At 37.2% G+C, this 21827-nt stretch overlaps 1 protein-coding gene and 1 long non-coding RNA gene across 5 annotated transcripts in view; one reads left to right on the plus strand and one right to left on the minus strand.

The window, feature by feature from the left end:
• Positions 1–21827, minus strand: part of LOC127498962 (uncharacterized) — a 425088-nt gene that overhangs the window by 367003 nt on the left and 36258 nt on the right. The gene's annotated exons all lie outside the window — the stretch shown is intronic.
• The window catches only part of larp1b (La ribonucleoprotein 1B), a 32444-nt gene continuing 12534 nt past the window's right edge, over positions 1918–21827 (plus strand). Inside the window, exons 1-6 of one of the 4 annotated variants that reach the window (XM_051868930.1) lie at positions 1918–2651; positions 11788–11849; positions 13011–13070; positions 14738–14963; positions 17461–17583; positions 19749–19911. In XM_051868930.1, coding sequence (XP_051724890.1) covers positions 2294–2651; positions 11788–11849; positions 13011–13070; positions 14738–14963; positions 17461–17583; positions 19749–19911 — 992 coding nt within the window. In that variant the 5' untranslated portion in view covers positions 1918–2293. The remainder of the gene's footprint in view (positions 2652–11787; positions 11850–13010; positions 13071–14737; positions 14964–17460; positions 17584–19748; positions 19912–21827) is intronic. The other 3 variants (XM_051868929.1, XM_051868931.1, XM_051868932.1) reach the window with 3 other exon arrangements.

Consider the following 21827-nt stretch of genomic DNA (forward strand, 5'->3'; position numbering starts at 1 on the left):
GCCAGCAGAGGGCATCAATACCCTCTGTCCTGTGTCCTGGATCTGACCTACAAATTTACAACCTCAGATTAGGATTATCTTCAAATACCAAGAGGTTGTTGCAGTGCTTTAAATTGATCTTTAGACTGCAACTTTCTTTTCATCTCCCCCATGATAAACTTTTCCACAACTGAGCTGCAGGAATTGCTGGATTTTAACCTGAAATATAAGACGTGCATTGAACTGATATAAAATCGTCGAGGGGGTTTGTCATGCTTATTGCATAAAATTTTTCATCCAAAATGTCCAAAAATATTCAGCAATTTTTAAACCTTTGTCACTGTAATTTTTGGGTTTGCTATGTGTCTCAAAGGTATGAGATTGGAACAGATGTCATAACATGTTTTTAAATATTACCCAACAGCACCTTTGGGGTAGGTGAGTACACGAGTTTCCTGACAGCTAATTCTTTTTACTGTGAAATGTCACGAGGAGCAGACTAAAGAGCTCTGGAACGACATGGTACTTCATCACTCTTACATATACAAAAGATCCAAAGAACCGTCACCTGCACACTGTCTTCAAGCTTATTTGACCTTTTTGTGTACAATAAATGACAGAATCTGAATAACTAATTTAACGCTAAGTTTCATGATTAAAGCACTTTGAACATCTTTGAAGAGATTGCTTTATATCCAGTAAATACCTCATAATTATAGCTCATTAATATACTGCTTATTTAAACACATGATTGTACTGTAATGTATTGGTGGTTTTAGATTTTTTAATAAATAATCTGTCATATCATCTGCCGCCTTAATTAAAAAGCAGTGGATTAACAGTCGTATGTTCATTAAATTAAACACTTCACCTGAACATTTTAGACTGTAGTTGCAGAGTGTGTCCGCTAGAGGCGGACTGAGAAAACCTGACAACATTTCATGCACATCAGTCATTTGAAGGTGCTACACAGGCATTATTATTATCATCTCCGAATTGCTTTTCTTTGACAAATGTAAGGAAGACATCTTCTTCTAACCACTATGTTCTTTTTCCAATGTTGAGTCGGAAACGAGATTTAAATAATTAATTTAAATAATTGTTACGTCTTCCAATAATAGCACAAGTTCTGATAGATAAATAGTAACTTTAGTTGTCAGTGTGCCCTCGGTGTGACGCTCAACCAAACTCAATTCAGTGCTACTTATAACGTTCTGTAAACGTGTTCACATTTGTAATTTGGCAAAGGCTTTAAACCAGCTGATGAAATCTATGCGATGTTACGTTTGGTGTTTTTTCGGTTTTTGTAACAGTCTGAGAGACTGTGTTGACTGGAATAAAGGCCACGTCAGACTGCCTCTGATCAGTGTTGCCAGATCGCGCTAGAAAAACCAGCAACCTGACAAAACAAACTCCAAATAAGCATAAAACCTCTTAACAAGAATTGCACGTAATATTGCTTTAATTAATTGATCTGATATATAGTGCAATGAGTTTGCATAACACATACACTAAAACTTCATCTTGTAGCTATTATATACAACTGACCATCAGAATAAAGGATACATCTCACTCTTCCACTTACAGAAAAATGAAAAAATGTGCACTTACTCGTAATTGGGGAAAAAGAAAAACAAGGGAAATGGATTTATGTAAGAAATAGTCTGTGGATTTTTTGTAATTTTTGTTTGCTTTGCAGTTGATCGTATAGTTTATACATAGCCTAACATTGAAAGGCATGCAACTTTTCCCAAAACAGGCACAAAAACAAAGAAGAAGAAATTTGACAGCCTAATGGTCAGTCATATCATGCACTGGCGACTGCCCCTATCGACAAGCAATAAAACAAGCCTTGTTCAAAAAATGTGGACATGGCAACACTGACTCTAATGAACCACGCTCTACTGTCCTGCAGTACCGCCGTGTGATCGCGAGGGGCGACAGAGAGAAGCCACACTCGTCCAATGACTCGTGGCCGTTCGTAGTATTTCCTTTTATTTAGGTGAGTTGCCGATCAGCCAAATCGTGAAGTGGGTTGAAAACATTTGCAAAGTTTTTATTTCCTTCGTTTGGCTTACTATAATCAGTCAGTGTGATCGCACAACATGGCTTCTTTAAGGGATCGAGCATTTTGACATTTAAAAAACACGAAAAAGTCCGATGCAGCTCTCCGCCGTGTTTCAAGCTGCTGGCTGTCAACTTGCGCTCTAGCTGCAACAGCTTTCACCGAGTCTTTCTCTTCATTTGCGCTGGAAAACAAATATTGCGGGATAGTGAAAAAATAACAACGCGTGGGCGTTTGCGCTTTTGAACCATGACCACTGAAGTTGCGAGTGACTTGGACGTGACAGTCAGTTGTTTGGGCGAAGGGAACCAAAACAAGTCGGACGCGGATCGACCCAAGAAACCTGATCGAGCGAGCCACGAGGAGGGGCAGCAGGATCCTCCTCAGGTCGACTCTAAACATCAAAAACAGGGGGACATGGAAAGCAAAGCGGATGGGTTAAGCACGGACAGCACGAACGACAAGGAGAACGAGCAGAATGCATCAAGTCACAAAGCAGAAACTGCCAAGAAGAAAGTGATCGAGGCTCCTCCGCCGAAAGTGAACCCATGGACGAAGAGGAACGCATGCCCTCCTAATAATGCCACCAACAGCTCGCTACAAACAGGTAGAGAGTTTATGCCCACAACACACATTTATGCCTCCAACAGCATTTATTCTCATGCACACATGTGCTCTGTTAGCTCGCATGTGCTACTGCAAACAGGAGCGGCCATTAAACTCATTTCAGATCACTTTAATAACCTTTTTTGCATTCTCGTGCACCTGTGCTTTGAACCATACGATAACGTTGGCTATTCCCTCATTTAATGATAATTCATAAACTTTGTGCCCATATCCGTAAAGTGTGTTTTTCATACATGGTCAGAGAAACGAGCCAATCAGAGACGGGGGCGTGGCCTGTTAGCTTTAGCACTAGTGATGGGACGTCCGACTCATTTCAGCGAGTCGGTTCTTTCGAACAGTTCGGACTGATTCAGTCATTCTCGTGAGTTATGACGTCATCCTTGGCAACCTGGCGTGAAATTATCCCCTATAATCTTTTGATTAAAGACTTAACGCGGGCACTTATTGCTGTTTAATGTACTTTTATTAATAAGGGGGTTTATTGTAATTTTATTATTATTATTATTATTAACTAATTTGAACTTAAATATAATTAGCATTCACATTAACCAATTTATTTATTCATCCTTTGCTCATAATAATCGAATAAAACACTGTTTATTGAAACCAACTATTCTTCGTATGCGTGTTCATAAAACTGTTATGAGGTAAAGTTGAAAACAAATTTTCCAGTACGTTTTATTTTGTAACATTCCGAGTCGTAAACAAATCTTTCAGAGATCGCTTTGTTCTCTTCAACCGATTCATTGGAGAGATTCGACTCTAAATAACGATTCATTCACGAATCGGACAACGCTATTTAGCACCTCGCTAAACCCAGAGCTCGTTTAATCCCCTAAAGCGGTAGAAAACAATAGGAATCAAAATGCTCTGCTTTATCCACACTTTTAAAATGCTCTATACGTGGCTGTCACTACAGTGTTTTATGCTTTTAGTGTTGGAGCGTTTGTGGTTTGGCTAACATATGCTGTGCTGTGCTGTCCTGGCTCGCCTGATTAAAAACACTGGTGTTGTTAAAGTTAAAGAATACATAAAACACACATATAGGAGACCCTGACCATATTCTTTTACTCATGGTTATTTATAGATGGTATTTTAATAGGTTTTGGGTTAGTTCAAGTTGTTTTAAATGTTTAAACGCACTTCATGTTGCTGCCAGGAAGCCAGGAGCTCGTTTTTGCCATTTGTGATGTGACCAAATATGGTGGTAGTGGGAATTAACGCCCATCAAAACGCCCGTTCCCACATCATTCTACCTACAGACTCGTGTGTGCTTCGATCATTTGGGTGTATTTGGACAGACTTGCTGATGTGGGCAAATTCAACCCCCCTCTTCACCCCACCCCATCTCATCTGATCGAGTTGCACGGGAGCACGTGCAGTGCTGAGCACTGCAACTCCAGCAGGAGCTCATGAGAGGCCTTTACACAGGCACTGCTGTACACTGGCGTTTTTAACCTCATACAGCTGCTAAACGCATTGTGTTTTGGTTCTTGGATCTTCATAGTGTTTGTGGTGGTGTGCAGCTCACCTGTTGAGTTGACTATGACAGTATGGTGTAGTTTTATAGTAACGTATGTAATATTAGACCACTCCCTAAAACTGAATTAATTTGAGAAAGATTGGCTTAAACACTGGTGTAGACTTTTTGGTGACAGTTTGTTTGTCTGGCTATGGTTAACATGGTAAATGTTTAGGAAACCTGTTTGAAAACGGGTAATGTTAGTGCAAAAAATTGCACTTTAAATAACTTAGTTTAAATAACTAAAAGTCACTTGAAATAATAAGAAAATTGCAAACCAAAAGAGCAAGATGCTTATTCGCAGATATACATATTTTGTTCATAATATGCTTGTTGTTGAGGATCTCATGTCAGGGTCTAGTCCAAATAACTTTGAGATTGTGCATCTCAGAAAAAAGATTTGATTTCTTTAGGTCATCAGTTTACTTTAAACTTTTTCTTCCCAAACAGGATAAATATACTAATATATGAAGTCACAAATTCTTTGAAATTTTGGAGGCAAAAAAGACAATTTGTCTATTGTCAGTAGTGTATGACATATAAAACACAGATCATGCTGAAGTCACTTTCAAACCAACCATCTTTCTGTTGGCTAGTGCTTAAAATTCATGCGACCATCTTAAAAACGAGTGAAACCTGTGTGGGTAACTTTTTTGTCTTTTATGTTTCCTATTGGAATGACTGGATTTTGCCCACATAATTTAGCTGAGTAATAGTAAATGTGACCACACCTTCATGCATCTTTGGCTACCAGCTGGACTAGTATGAGTTTGGTTGGATGGGTTCCCATCTGATACCTAAAGTACAGTAGAAATGTACTTTTTTTTATGTAGAAGTTGAAAATAAAGTTTCTGCAATTAAATCAGGATAATTGGATAACTGAACTCTGTATTCTGTTCGGGGTGCTGTGTTCTGAGTTGATAAACCAGTCTAAGACGAGCCGCCTCTCGATATTTGAACCAACAAATTTTCCATATTACTTCCCTGGCATCATTTTTGGTGTGCATCTACACTGCTGACATGTTTACCTTTTATTGCCTTCTCACATTGTGGGCATGAAACTGTATTGGGTGATGGGCATCTTTTCAAATAGAGATGATGTTTTCAAACCACTCCAGGGCAATCAGTGTTGTAAATGGTGATGAAATTCCTCCGTTTCAATCGTTGAATGATGAAAACCCTCAATTGAATACTGGGCATCTGAATTACATGATCAAGTTCCTGTTTTTCCTTATGAAAAAAACAGTTGTGTTCAGTATGAATGGAGATGTCATAAATGAGCATTTCTCCTTTGTGGTTTGACCAAACCAATACAGTCTGTTGTGTGAGTTATGTCAATCCATATGCATTGCACACGTCATTGTTCTGATGAATGAACAGAGCTGTAGATCTTGCTGACCTTGTTAAGCCAAGGGTCTTTGTGCTTTCTGCAATGTGGGACACATGTCAAAGTATTTAGGACTGATATGAAAGAAGCTCTCAGGTTGATCCTTTGTGATCCATGTTGAAAATTAGGAATGTTTTTTTTCAATTTGAATGATCAGAATGCTGTCAGATGATGTATCGACTGATAGCTATGTTTTAAAAACTATGTCACTGCTCCTAGAGTCTGTACACATGACTTCTTGGCTGACATTTCAGAATAGACTGCTCCCCTGTCAAACAACCATTGTGTTTTTGTTGTGACAGTATCTTCATGTGTGTTGTGAATCCAAAAACATAATATTTATGAATTCATAACTGATGAAATCTGTAAAAAGATACATTGAAAAATATATTTAAAATGTTTTTGTTTTTTTTAATTAAGATATATATACACACAATTATTCAAGGTGAATAGAAAACATTATATTATTTTTTACTTGATAGTTACAGCAAATGATATTTTTAGACTAATTAAAGGGTTAGTTCACCCAAAAATGAAAACTCTGTCATCATTTACTCACCCTCATGTTGTTCCAAACCTGTAAGACTCTCATTCATCCTTGGAACACAAATGAAGTTATTTTTAGGAAAAACTGAGCCAGTCCTGTACTCTCCATTGACAGCTATGCAACTACCACTTTTTTGACGTGTTCAAAAAGTTCACAAAGAGATCGTAAAACAAATCCATATGAATTGAGCGGTTTAGTCCAAATTTTCTGAAGAGACACGATCGCGATATATGATGAACATATTGAATTTATGCTTTTATTCACATCAGCAAACATAAACAGAAGTTCAGCCGAACCTGCCTGATGCACGAGAACCAATGTCATTGGTTCTTGCGGAAGCTCAAACATGCTGCGTAACACACGAGAATGAGCCTCATTGGTTCTCGCACATCAAACAAACATGTTTGAGCTTCTGTTTACCATAACTGATATGTGAGTTAATGAATGTTTATATGTGAATGAAAGCCTAAATTCAATCTGTTCATCATATAAAGCGATCGTGTCTCTAAAACTAAACTGCTACATTCATATGAATTAGTTTTACAATCTCTTCATTAACTTTTTGAAGCATCAAAGTGGTAGTTGTGTCTACTGTCAATGGAGGGACAGAAATTGGTCTGATTTTATTAAAAATATATTCGTGTTTCGAAGATGAACAAGTCTTGGAACGACATTAGAGTGAGTAAATGATGATGGAGTTTTCATTTCTGGGTGAACTAAACCTTTAAGTTTGAACTTTTCTTGAAATGGTAAGTTTTTCAAAACCATTTGAAACCAATTTGAATGCAAAGAATATGCCTTGAAGATTTTTAAAAGGTATTTCTTTTTCTTTATCGTGGACACTCTTAAATGTCAATGACCTCAGTTATTTTACCTTTTGCTCTGCTTTTATTCAGTGGCAGCTTTTGATTTGAATAGCAGTCCGACTGGCTTTTCTTAATGTTTCTGGCTTGACATTTTTGTGATTTTAAATGATTGTTTGCATCAAATTAAGTTATTCAGCCTCGAGGCGGCACTTACTGACAGAAAGGTGTTGACGGGACAGTATCAGTAAGCCTGTATGTATGGTCACACCCCACACTGTCGGCAAGCGCCCAGTGCCTTATCATACAGGCCATCCTTTCAGTAATGATAAAGGACCCCAGACACTCCCAGAAATGGGCGTCCCTCTCTATTGCCTGTTTAATCCCAACAGTGCCAAAAAAAAAGTAAACTTTTGTTGGCAATTATAACATAAAGTAGTGTTTGTTTCTCCCACAGGAAAAAGCTTTGAATCTTGCTGTATTTCTGAAGAATAAAGTTGGTTTGGTTTGATGATCATTTAATGCCAGAATGGCATACTCAAATTGTTTGTAGTTGTAGTGGAAGAACAACCATAAACAAAGAATTTGAAACTCCTCTTGTGCAAATGTAAAGCCCCTGATGTTGCAATGAATAGATAGATGTTCATCAAAAGGCAAACAGATGATTGTCACATACATTGTGCTAACTCCCTTCGCGAGAATGTTCTTGTCTTTTAAAAATCCAGAGGTTTGGCTAGACTACACCAAGATTAATGTTTTTAGCACTTGAATTCCTTTTGCTATTTTAAAACAACAGCAACAAAAAAATGCTGTTTATATCTGCCTGTGTGACTCTCTAGATCTGTTATTTTGGTGGGGTTGATGGGGGCAGTTTGTCAGGAAAAGGCCGAGCTTTTTTGTTGGTTGTGTGAACAGCGGTACAAATACCCATATGGGGCCATGTCATTGTGTTGGTGGGGATTTGAATACCACGGATGACTCCACTTTCTCTGGCTCTCATAGAAATGTTGTTTGCTGCTACATCTCACAGAGGAAGTTAATATTTTACGCATGTGGATGCATGACCTTGCTGTGCAGGTGCTGGCGTGTGGCTTTACAATCTAAGTGAAGCTGTTCCCAGATAATTGACCACAGCACTTAGTCCGTATTGACCTGCCACACTGGACGCACCAAGAGAGATATTGGTAGATTTTAAGTGCAGATCTGTGATATCCAGAGGACCAAAATACAGTGTGCATTCATGAGTCACTTGAATAAAGAAATGCAGTATTTATGGTCATACTTTGAGCTATTAATTAACTCAAGTTATATTGTTTTTGTATCCTGGAGGTGTTTTATAGATAATCTAGATTCTGTGCTCATGTATTCAAAAGCTGTTTTGAAATAATGCAGTTTGTAAAATGCCTGGGGAAAAAAAAGTGTTACAGTCAGGGCCTAAAACTAACTTTTTGCCAAAGCTGCCAATGGCCGGTGACTTTTACTGTAAAAATCTACCGGCCATTAAACTGGTTTTGCAAAAAACAGGCAGTTATGACACCAAAAGCTAAAACTACTAGCCTTACTAATATACATTTAAAATATTATAAAAGATAAGTAAACAGTCAGTAATAAAATAAGAACAAATAATCAGATTACAAACAATAGCACAAATAAATACAATAGAGCAAAGATACAAATGAAATAAACAGTCGTTTTCAGCTCTAACAGTAGTTTTTAGGTACAGAAATTGAATAAAGAAATCAAATGTAAAATAACACTGCATAGTCTTCACTCTTCACTGTATAAGTTAAACAGATTAATACTTATTAAAGTTACAAAAGTTATTCAGTCAAGAGCAGTGAGTGAATATTTTTTTCCCCTTTGTTGTTTGAATAACGTTAAAAACGCAGACAGCAGCAAGATTATTAGGATGCTATCACTTTAAGATCTAATACACGCTCAGATCCAATATACTGATACATGTACGTTTTCTTTCTCAACTGTTAACGTTCACTTAAGACATAACTGACTATGTTTACTAGGATACTCACCGAGACTGGCAATTTATTTATTTATTTATTTATTTTTTACATAATTTTATGTGAATTTGTCTGCTTAAACAGGGTATCCGCGGCGCAATAAAAAGCATTAAAAGTAATTAAATGGATTTTGCGAAAAAATTAAGGCCTTAAATGGCATTAAAAATCATTAAATTTTATTCCTACAGGCATAAAATACCAGTTTATATTCAATTTAGCCTTCATAATTAATAACTTTGATTTGCTGTCGTAAAATATGTACATTGGTGTGATACACAAACGGAACCAGTTTGGTAATTGCCTCCGGCCGGTGCAAAATTGCCGTAGCGCCGTTTTGGACAGCGTCGGGCTGGGACCTAAATAAAAAATAAATAAATAAAAAAATTAAAAAAAAACCTCGAGAATGTTTTTTTTTTATTACATTTAGTGTAAGTGGCGATCGATAGTGGATGATAATAGGCTGTATAATGTAGTGATGATAACAAGGTTGCGCTGTTGAGGCTCATGCAGCATCTCGAGGAGAAATGGAAGCGAGCGAAGCACACACAAAAAGAAACTCAGTTAAACATACTGCGGTAAAAATTCAAAATGTGGAGTTTTTATAACTTGATACAGGTAAGCAAAATCACACGACCAAGAATGCTGTTTTCCTAAATAGGCTACCATCACGATTAAAAACGTGACACTGATTTCATACAACAGTTCAGTTTACAAATAGTTAATATTAAGTCACTTACATTTTAGAAGGAACATTGACTGTTTTTGTTCTATTTTAGCAGCAAAAATAGTTTCAAACAAAGATCACAGCAGAACCATAGCGTAGCAACACTCACCCTGCATCCCAATGTGCATACTATCCACCCTATCCGCCCTAAATAGTATTGAATATTAATAATGTTACATACTAATTAGGATGGATAGAATGTTCATTGAGATGCAGGCTCAGCCTTGTTTTCGTTACTGAATGTTTCAGCAATTTGAAGCATTTTGAGTCAAAGATTCAATGACCCATTCATAAACAACTGCCTCATTCTTGAATGAATCAGCCATTGGAATGAATCGTTTAAATGAATGACTCACTTATTAAGATGGTTACTTGATGCCACCTACTGGTGGTTTAGTTTAATTTTTAAAAGTATCATTTCCTCCTAACATTTCTTACAATTCCATAACATTATTTAATGCAATTGTATTTTTTTTTTTTTATTGTAAATTTGTAAATGATTCAATTTGATTGGTAACAGCCCTTAGTGTCTTATTCCAATTAAATTTATTGATCGAATTTAAGAATTTAAAATGAAAGATGAATCATACATTTTACATGAATTGTATTTTTTTTTTTTTTTTTTTTTTTTCGGACAAGCAACTGTTTTACTCATACAAGTGAATGACAAGGCTTAATGTCGAGCCCTGTATGTAGTCTTAATGGGCCGCGTTTCAGTCACTATTTCATATAGTCTGACAACAAAAACAGAAAAATATATAGATAAAACAATTTTATTGGGAATTTGGCTGTATTAAAATATATTATGTGAGCAAAGGGTAGCAGCAGAGAAGCAAACAAATTGCCGCATGACGTCATCTATCAACATTTAGCGACATATATATATATATATATATATATATACATATTTATCTAAACGTCGCTTTCAGCAGTGTGGGCGGCGTCAGATGTTCGATTACAGTATATCGCTGCTCATGTATTTCGAACTTCGTTTTACCACTAAACGAAGAACGAAAAAGAACTTTGTTTGAAGTATATCGGGACCTTAAATAAGTGTGAATGCATGAAATAGCATTAGACCCCCCCCCCTTTAAGTGCAAGAAGACGCGAAAGAGAGCTCAACTTAGTATTCGCGCTCTGTCTGAGACATGGTTTTCTGGGAACACACTTCAGATGTTTAAACTTCCCACACAGCGCAAGTAACAAATTGACTTCCCTTTCATGTCTTCTTGCACTTGAATATTTAAATTGGCAAGGCTTAAACTTTCGTGACAGCACTGGCCTGTCAACTGTCCTGAGCATCTTTCACATTTGTTCACGTTCATGTTCTCACAACATTGCAATGTTTGAATTTATAAAAGTGTTACCGGCCAACTGGGAATTGACACTGTTTCATGTACTCGCCAACGCAGATTTTTACTCGCATTTGGCGCTTGGCGAGTGCTAATTTTAGGCCCTGCATGGTCACAAGGTATTGCTGTGTCAGTGCGCGAGTCATTTTAACAGGTGGTTTCTGTACAGATGCATGCATAATATATGTTGGTTTAATGTGTAAATGCCTTTAAAGATTCATTATCACTTCAGTTAAACTTAGATGGTTCAGTTCATACTGCACGTGTCCTCTGGCAAAGATGAAACTAGCTCCGTATCGAGTTCCTCCGCTGTGGAGGTGTATACAGTAAGGGTGATTGTCTTCAGTTATTGAATGAATGATCAATAAAGTCATTATATCAGAGTACAGTTGGAAAAATGCTAACTGTATTTATGAATGGCTAAGGTGTTCATACGATGGCAGTTAAATTCAATGAAAGCGTCATAACTGCCTTTGAAAGATGAATTAAATATTGTAATATATAAGTGTGGTTTGAGCATTTAAGCATTTATGACAGATGTCACAGCCTTATGGTGGTTGACTCATGTGGTTCTGCATTTATGTAGAGTTGTTCATAACTTTGCAGTAGTCTAATTTGACAGTTATGGTAGTAGTAGTAATTAAAATAATAACACCAATAAAAGCAACAATATAAATAAGTTTATTTTAATAAAAGTCTTTTCTTTTACTTCATCTAATGAACTACATCAAACATAATAAAATCATAATCTCTTTGTCAACAGAACCCCAGAGTCCTGCCAAAGTTGTCCGTGCCAGCAAACCCAGATCCAGGAAGACCAGTAAGGTAAGGCACTCTTTTATGTAGTTTATTGCCAGCTGAGGCACTGTGACATGCTTTTATCTGTTTAATGAAGAAAAATAATAAACTTTAATCCCTGCTACATTAATCTATTTCGACAGATCATGTCTTTTTTTTTTTGTCTGTCTATTTGTGTAAATCGGCAGTTTTTTCCTCCAGTCTGTTTGTGTAAGAGAGTCTAGCTTCTGGATGTCCTGGATCAGGGGTCAGCAGCAGCCAGTCATAGAGCAGCTCGGCTTGTGTTTGTATTTAAGTGGATATTTGTTCGCTCTGTTCTGTGTTTTTTGTGGGTGATAGTCAACAGAGAGTCAGCACTTGAGTTTTTGACTTTTACCTCAGCGGGACATTCCAGAGAGAGCACATAGAGGGCTCAAATTCAGTCCTAACAGGGGCAGTAGAGTTGTCCCCATGACTGACTCCAAGGCATGTTAGTTTGTCTCTACTTACACACACATACAACACTTGACAGGCTCCCTTGTATGTTCATGACCCCTATTTGTTGTTCATCCCTCATTTATTAGTTTTTTGAGCGGATTGTGACACGTTTGATAGTTCACGTTGGTTACACCATTTAATTTCAAGGCACTCCTTCACAAATTTAGTTTGTACCGTCTAGCTTTAGCATCTGGGACACCCAGGACACATTTCAAGGCACTAGTGGAATCCGATACGCCGCTTGGAATTCTGGTTTGCTTCGCGGCTTGAGAAATGATTGACGTTCCTCCGGTAATAGAAGGTGAAATGATCTCTGAGAAAGAAACAGCCACACTTCCCCCACAGTATCCGAATAATGTTTTGTGTTAAATAGTGACAAAATTGATGTGTAGTTTGGAAACTCAACTTGAGGAGTGTTTGAGACGGAGACGTCAATGGAGTGGAGCAGCTGCCGTTCATAAATCATTCAAACTGGGTGTTGAGATAGCATGCATCTGCACATTGCCTTTCAGTTGAGAATCATTAGGGAATAATGTTGTTTGTTTGTTATTATGCTTGTTCAAATCAAATAAGGGGTTGTTCGTTTTGTGCGTTTTGCGCTTATGTCCATGCACAGGAAGTGAAAGTTGATCATGATGAAGGATTGGAACTTGATTAATTTCAACTCAGATGTAACTTTTGTTTTTCTCTTTCCTTCGGTTCTGTTTGCAGTCAAGTGACTTCAGTGACATCACAAACTGGCCTACCCCAGGAGAACTCGCCAATAAGGAGGTGAGGAAGACATTGCATTTAAATTTAAATCAAGTTTAAATTTAAGTTTAAATTAAACAGTGTCACATTCTTTAGTTTCTATGTGATTTTGATGTGGTTTACTGTTATCGTTTTTTGGCTAGAAGGGCACATCATGGCAATTTTTCCATATGTCCTGCTTAAAGGGCAGCTGTGTATGTTTTCTACAGTCAAAAATTGTCTCTTATTAATGAAATTATGTCTGGAGGGTGTGTTACATGTTAAAGCAGTGGTTCTCAACCAGAGAGCCAGGACACACTAAGGGTCCTTGTCCCACTTCCAAGGGGACCTCAGAATGGCTTCAAATTGTTTAAAATAAGACAAAACAAGCTTTTAAAAAAAACAAGACAAAACAAAAACTGAAACATCTAAAAATCCAGACATATTTCTTATTTTAAAGGGGTAGTTGATTATTATTTTACTTTTTATCTTTAGTTAGTATGTAATGTTGCTGTTAGAGCATAAACAACGTCTGCAAAGTTACAAAGTTCAATGCATATATTCTCTGTTTAAGGACTACAACAAACGGCTGGTAGGGACTACAACTAACTTCTTTCTGGGTTAGTGACGTCACTAACCCTAAAATTTACATAAACCCCGCCCCCGAGAACATGCAACAAAGGGGGCGAGGCCATGTTGGGCTGCTTTAGAGAAGAGGAAGAGTTGTTGTAGTAGAGTGTTGTTGCCATGCCATCATTTTTACCCTGGACTGCTTCACAAACGTGGGTCAGTTCATCGCTGGATTTGCATAAAAGATGTCGGCACATGCTAGTCGATGTGTTGAATCAACTCCACAGCAACTACATAAATTTATCCACTAACCATTCAGAAACGTCCAGTTTTATTCTAAAAGTTGTAACTTCTTCCTGAGTGTCTCCATCAATGTCCGACTCTGAACTCCGCTAAGGCTGAACACCGCTACTGACAATCGTCATTTTGGCTGCGTGAGATTCTCCAGCTTTGTTGTTGTTGAGCAACCGAAGCGCGAGCTGTTAAAGTTTTGCCCTCTTTTGGAAAGCGGGCCGGGAGCAGCAGCTCATTTGCATTTAAAGGGACACACACATAAATGGCGTGTTTTTGCTCACACCCAAATAGGGGCAAATTTGACAAGCTATAATAAATGATCTGTAGGGTATTTTGAGCTGAAACTTCACAGACACATTCTGGGGACACCAGAGACTTATATTACATCTTGTAAAAGGGTCATTATAGGTCCCCTTTAATTTGTTCCGTCTGTCTTAGAAAACCTGGATACTGTATTTGAAGGAATTTTAAAAAACTTTTCCAGGCCTGAAAGTCAAAACTAAATAAATAAATAAATAATAAATCAATCTATAATGAATATGAAATAACAGGTGAAATATGTGAAAAATTGTATCAAGCAAGAATTGCTATATGGGGATGGGAAATGTCTGGAATTGTGAAAATGTAAAAAAAAAAAAAAAAAAATTATTTTATTTTTATTTATTTTTTATAAATATTGCCCATCCTTGTTTCTGTAAATAAAAACGGTTTTAAAACAAGCAGCTTTTTCAGTACAGCAGAAATATCCTAAATCAAGGGCCTTCATATTTGCTTTTGGACAGTGGGAGCCTTGGAAAAATATTGAGAACAATTGTGTAAAACAATGGTTTTATTACACTCCTCAGCAGCAGCAGAATGTGATAAATGCACATGGGAGAAAAGTGACATCCGGATGGAGGGAGAGGAAGAAGGATCATGGGGGAGAGAAGAGAGAGAAGGAGAGTGGAAGTGACGGGAGTGACAGTAAGGAGAACAGGGAAGCACAGTCAGATCCGATAAGTGGACTGTCAAATGAGAAAGAGACAGAGGATGGAGAGGAAACGCACAGCAGTGCCACCCGCAGGAGAGGAGGTGAGACAGACTGACAGCCCTAACACAGTCAACTACATATCCATATTTGATGTCCATGGATGTGTTCGTAATAGAATACAAGCTTACTACTTACTGCAAGCTGTGTAGTGTGTGCTGCTTACTGTTTTTTTTAAATAAAAAAAACTTAAACAACAGTTGACAGTTTTACACAAACATTTCAGAGAGTAGAGGAAGAGAGTCATTTGTCATGACCTCATCACATTGCATGGTTAAAACTGTCCTGTTATCTTGTTGGAAATAAACTTGTTTTCCCTTTTAATCAAATTGTTTTCAGTACTGTATGCTGTGTACACTACCGTTCAAAAGTTTGAAAGATGTCTAAGTAATGCCAATTATTTGATCAAAAATACAGTTAAATGGTAATATTGCAAAATATTATTACAATTTTAACAGCCGTCTTTTATTTTAATATATTTTAAAATGTAAATTAATCCTGTGATGGCAAAGCTGAATTTTCAGTCTTTAGTGTCACATGATCCTTCAGAAATCATTTTAACATGCTGATTTGTTATCAATGTTGAAATCAGTTATACTGCTTAATATTTTTGTAAAAACTATGTGATACGTTAAAAAAAAAAAAAAAAAATGTTTATTTATTCTGGAATAGAACACATTTGATAAAAGGGGGGTTCGGCATTTGGCAACATGGCAGCAGTCATGAGTAGTAGCACCCTTATGTGGAATAAAACAATTCATTAAACAAGATTATAATTATTCCTAAATTTGTTTGCAAAATTATGTATTTTGTTAAACAAACAAACAAACAAACAAACAAAAAACCTAAACACAATGGTATGTAAAGCAGACAGTAATATAGAATTATGGGTAGAGGGTTAAAGGTAATTACCCATGGTGGTTTGAATGTAACATAAAACCCTGAGTGGTTAAAAATGGCTTTAAACATCTGTCCGCTGTATTGAATGTCATGTATCAAAGGGTTATACAAACTTGTCAAAAGTACTACGTGTTTCATTACACGAGAAGTGGAAAAAATTACTTGGCACACCTTACAAACACACAAACAAACTTTAGGAAAAGAACTGTAAACTTGAACATGATCACATGTATCTGTAGCAACCTCCAGCTAAAAAAGAGAGAGAAAATACACACTGAAAGGATTGAGAGCTTAGAAATTCTCCTGATTCCTGGGCAGGTTTCAGACATGTAAATGCTTTAAATCTCACATGCATGTCTTAGCACATGCACACAGCTACACGCACACACACATTCAGACAAAATCCTTGAAGTATTACACACAACTGAATGCTTAATTAAATGGTTCCTTAATCACTTCATAAATCTCATATTATGTCTTTTTAGATTTTAGTGTGGGGTAATTTGTTATGAATTATTGTCTAAATGTTGTGACAGGACATGTGCAGGAGGATATAAGACATTGCTAAAAGCCCTCAGACTGGTTTAGGAAAGCTTCTTTCTGTTTCTGTTTCTTGCATAACCTGTGCGTTAAACCATATACACTTACTGGTCACTTTATTAGATACACCTTGCTAATACCGGATTGGATCCCCTTTTACCTTCAGAGCTGCCTTAATTCTTTCATGGCATAGATTCAACAAGATGCTGGAAACATTGCTGAGATTTTGTTCCATATTGGCATGATAGCATCAGTTGCTGCAGATTTGTGGGCTGCACATCCATGATATAAATCTCACGTTTGACCACATCCCAAAGGTGCTCTATTAGATTGAGATCTGGTGACTGTGGAGGCCATTTGAGTATAGTGAACTCATTGTCATGTTCAAGTCACCACCGCCAGCCTGAACTGTTGATACAAGGCAGGTTGGAGCCATGCTTTCATGTTGTTTATACCAAATTCTAACTCTACCATCTGAATGTCACAGTAGAAATCAAGACTCATCAGACCAGGCAATGTTTTTCCAATCTTCTATTGTTTAGTTTAGGTGAGCCAGTGCTAATTGTAGCCTCAATTTCCTGTTCTTAACTGACAGGAGTGGCACCCGTTGTGGTTTCTGCTGCTGTAGCCCATCTGCTTCAAGGTTTGATGTGTTGTGCGTTCAGAGATGCTATTCTGTATACTTCGGTTGTAACAAGTGGTTATTTTTAGCTACTGTTGCCTTTCTATCAGCCTGGACCAGTCTGGCCGTTCTCCTCTAAACTGCTGCTCACTGGATATTTTCTCTTTTTCTGATCATTCTCTGTAAACCCTAGAGATGGTTGTGTGTGAAAATCCCAGTAGATCAGCTGTTTCTGAAATACTCACATTAGCCTGCTTGGCACCAACAAACATGTTCAAAGTCACCTTTCTTCCCCATTGCTGGAAAATATGATCATCAGTTCATGCAGCTCAAGTGCTGCTGCCATCAAAGCAATAGAGGGGCAAACCAAATTGTGAGAAATAAGTGTTCATTTTTTAATTCCAGACCTCTGGAAATGTTTTACCCTGCTCTGTTAATTTGAGCTCTTATTTTGTCCTTTTCTTTCATGTGTCCCTCAGGCTGGAGAAGAGAGAGAGATTTCTTTGATGACACAGCAAGTGTTCGCAGTGAGGGCAGCAATGTGCGTGGAGGCCCGAGGGGCAGGGGCAAAGGTCGCGGCCGGGGCAGAGGTCGTGGACGAGGTAACCAATAAACATCCCTAAACAACCTAAACATAGTTTCTCACAGTCAGACTGTCTGTTAAATCAGGTTTATACTTAGAAATTATAGATGTCATGTAAAATTAAAGTGAATTTGGAGCAGTATTTACATTTTAAACAAACCTAGCAGGAGTTCACATTCAAAGCTAAATGGAACCGAGTCACCTTAAACTTTAAAGGGTCATGAAACCACAAAACACATTTTTTTTAGATGTGAACAGATATGTACAGGCTGCACATCACTAAAAAAACACTAAAAGCCCTCATTTATTTTATAAATAAGTGAAAATTGGTTAAAAAATAAAAATCAATTAAAAAATATATATATTTTTGCATTTTTCAGAGCAATTTCGTTCTTCCGAGTTGAAAAGCAAAATCGAACCAATGTCACTGAATCAGAGGTAGAAGCCAGAGCCGTTTTTCAAAGGCTCTGGTAGAAGCGTTCATCCGGAGTGTGTGATTGGTTGCAGAGGATAGAGAGCACAAATTCTCGTCACTGCGGTTTTGAGCACTTCTCTGCATTTATTCATGAGAAAGCACTTATTCAATCCAATCACTTCGTCGTAGTATACATGAGATCGCATTACAGCGGAAAATTCAAACATCACGAAACACCATTTCAGCGCTGTTCCTTCACCTCTGCCTGTTCAGCGTTGCGTTCAAACAATATGTGCCTTAAGTGTATGTTTCCTCAGCACAGTAGCACAAAAGTGTTGTTTCATTTTCTGCACGATGCTGTCAGAGCTGGAGTTTGACCACCAACACATGGAAAATATTTAGTATGTAACAACATGCGGAGCGCACATGAGAATCGTTTTTTGCGCGGAATGTCGCGATAAGTTTAACAACGCTCGCATTAGATCAAAGATCGTATACGAACTAAGTTTTTATGGACATATTTCATATACTGTAGTGCTCTAAACATGAACCAACACCATGTATGCTCACATATTTAATCACAACTTCTTCAAATGAAATATATGTGCAAATAAGGACACTGATACAGCCGTACATCTGATCACGATGAATTATTCTAATACACAGAAGTAGATACACAGATGTAGACTGTCTGAAAATTCAAAGAAAAATGGACAAAAAAAGTAACTATGCCTTTAATCTAACTGTGTGTCGTTTGTTCAGAAACTGTAGTGCTCGTAAATGTAATAAATATTATTTGACCTTTTAAATGTTCTTCCGCGTGTCTTCCTCATACTTGGGAGTTTTTTTTTCCCCCTCTGTGGTCATATTTTAATATTCATTTGTCTGTATAATGAGTCTGTTGCAGGTCTGTGTTTTATTGGTTATTTTCTCCTCTTTCCCCACCTTCTACTCCACAGCTTTACATGCCCATTTCTTGAGACTTTTGAGGTGTGAGGCTAAAACAAGGGGGATTCATCACACTTTAAAATCTTCCTTTCTGCCGGCTATGCACAAAAATCAACTCCTGACACAGTTTCCCACAGTTACGATGCTTTTTGTGTCATATTTGCAGCGTAAAAATAGATTTAGTTGTACAACCTCACTGTAGGTTTCACTTATTCAAAATCAAGTGTGTATATATATATACAGTGCTTTACAAATTTATTAGACCACCTGTCATAAAGAGAAAACACAAATATTTTGGGAATCTGTCAAACTTGTTTAAACCTAAACATTTTATTGTCATTTATTAGGCAAATAACAAACTGAAACAACGAAATAGTCTTGAATCACACATAATAACCAGAAAAATTGTTTTATTTTTATTTGTATGGCCTCCTTTGGCCTTGATAACAGCTTGCATTCTTGCTGGCATTGTTTTTATATACTTTTCCACGTTCTCTATCTCTGTTGTAATTGACTTCCAAATAGTTTCTAGTTGTTCCCAAAGACTTGCTTTTGTGTGATCTATCTTTGAATCCATTAATTTACAACAATAATTATATTTTAGCTTTAGAAGCACTACTACGACTAAAGAGCTTACACATACTGGTGTGGATTAACCATTACAGAAACATAAAAAATGATTTTGGCAATCACCAATACTGTTAGTTTTGGGGGCGGCTGTGGCACAAACTTTACATTGGGTGGTGGTCGAATAAATTTAAGCGCTGTATATAAAAATATACATTATGTAATAATCTTACATCTTATCTCTTTCTTTCCAGGTCGCTATGATTACTCCCACAGTTACCGGGACTCTTACGTGGATAGGTCCACGGTTCCAGCCGAGTTCGGCACTAACATGATCTATTACTATGACGACGGTAATCGTGTGCAGATGTATACGATTGAGGAGAGTTTGCTTAAAGAATACATCAAACGCCAAATGTAAGTTACATATCTCTCTTCTCTTTGCATTTAAACAAAATACAGCACACCATTTGCTTTTTCCAGCTCTGGGGCTGTCAGTGTGTCACATGGTTTCTTTTTTTATTGGTCATATTTTGACACACAATAATGAACTTGTACATTCAAAGTTTATCTTTAGTTTCGTAAAATAAGCCAAACAGCGTGAGAATGGTTGTATTATATCAGGTGTGTCCAATGCTGTTTCTCGAGATCTACCTTCCTGCAAAGTTCAGCTCCAATCCTGATCAAACACAACTGAACCAGCTAATTAAGATCTTCAGGAGCACATGATAATTACAGAGAGATGTGTTGGATCATTCCATCTGAACTCTGCAGGTAGGTAGATCTCCAGGAACAGGATTGGGCACCTCAGTATTATATGGTCACTGTCTTTTTAAAGTGTTTAATGCATTACCACCAGCAGGGGGAGCAGCTACAGAATCAGGCAGCCTGGCACTGCCTGTCTATGTGTGTCCTTAATATAGCTCCTCTGCCTTATGGATGATGTGGAAGGGGTCAGATGATCTGGGTCAGAAAGATTAGGGCAGAGGACACTGGGTGCATTGTGCGTGTGGGTTCATTTTTAGTCAGAAATAATGATTTTTGCTTTTCACATGGAAATAAAAATGTTGTATTGTATGCATGCAGTCAAAGTCTGTGTGTTCATGTTTTTTTTCTCTACTACCCAGCATGAGTTTATTGTTTGTGGGTGTGCGTTCTTGCCCATGTAATCTTTTCTCACAGAGTTCAGCCAAGCTTACTTCACTCAACACTGTGAACGTAACAAGCTGAGATTCCTCAGGGAACACACACACACACACACACACACACACACACACACACACACACACACACACAGACAGACACAGACATGTGGTTGATGACTGACTGTTTAACACTGATCTGAAACTGTGAAGTCTTTCAAAAACAGTGAAGATCTGCGCTGACTAAAAAACTGCTCATAGATTAGTAAAATAAAAATGAGATGGAAATGGTTTTGGAAAGAGATGGAAAGCACTTTGTGGAAACAGGTGAACAGAGAGAGAGAGAGAAAAAGATGAGTAGAAAAAAATATAGAAAATGTATATATAAAATGTATACATACCACATATATTTATTTGTTATTTTGTTTTTTATATATATATATATATATATATATATATATATATATATATATATATATATATATATATCATATCTGTTGAGAGCATGAATGCAATGGCCTATCAGAGACACTAGCTTAGGCCTAACTGCTGAAAATGCACAAGGTTTTGTTTTGTTCAAGAGACCCATACACTCACAAATCTTTTCGTTATAACCAACAAAGTGCAAACACAATGTAAATAAGAGATTCATTGTACAATTTTTATTACAAGGGAAGTTTTTGCGAGAGTGCTGAATTTAGTGAGCTTGCACTTTAGAGATTGACAGCCAGTGACTATAAAGGGAGCCTCTTCTCATGCTTATATATATATATATATATATATATATATATATATATATATATATATATATATATATATATATATATATATATATATATATATCTTGTTATATATCTTTTGTTCCCTTGAAAAGGGGATATAAATATAAAAGCGTAAAGTTTCTCCATTTCTCACGTTTCTAAATCCATTGTACTGGATGCTGTCCCAGGCCAGATTTTCCTCACACCTAAATATACCAGTAAGTGAAACTTGCACAACCTCGGCTGAAACTCCCCAGATTCATTTGCAGTGTGGCTTATGGGGCATCTTGTCCTAGGCTGACTAAAGCTGCTGGAATGTGAGGTGTGTTCTGGGTGGAGGCCGCACCGTTCTTCCCAGAATACATCTGCTGCTTACAGAGGAGGTTTTAACAAATCTTCATGTATGCTAAGAAGTGTTTAATGGGCATGG

The sequence above is a fragment of the Ctenopharyngodon idella genome, chromosome 17, assembly GCF_019924925.1.
Source record: "Ctenopharyngodon idella isolate HZGC_01 chromosome 17, HZGC01, whole genome shotgun sequence".
In the NCBI taxonomy this organism is placed as follows: domain Eukaryota; kingdom Metazoa; phylum Chordata; class Actinopteri; order Cypriniformes; family Xenocyprididae; genus Ctenopharyngodon; species Ctenopharyngodon idella.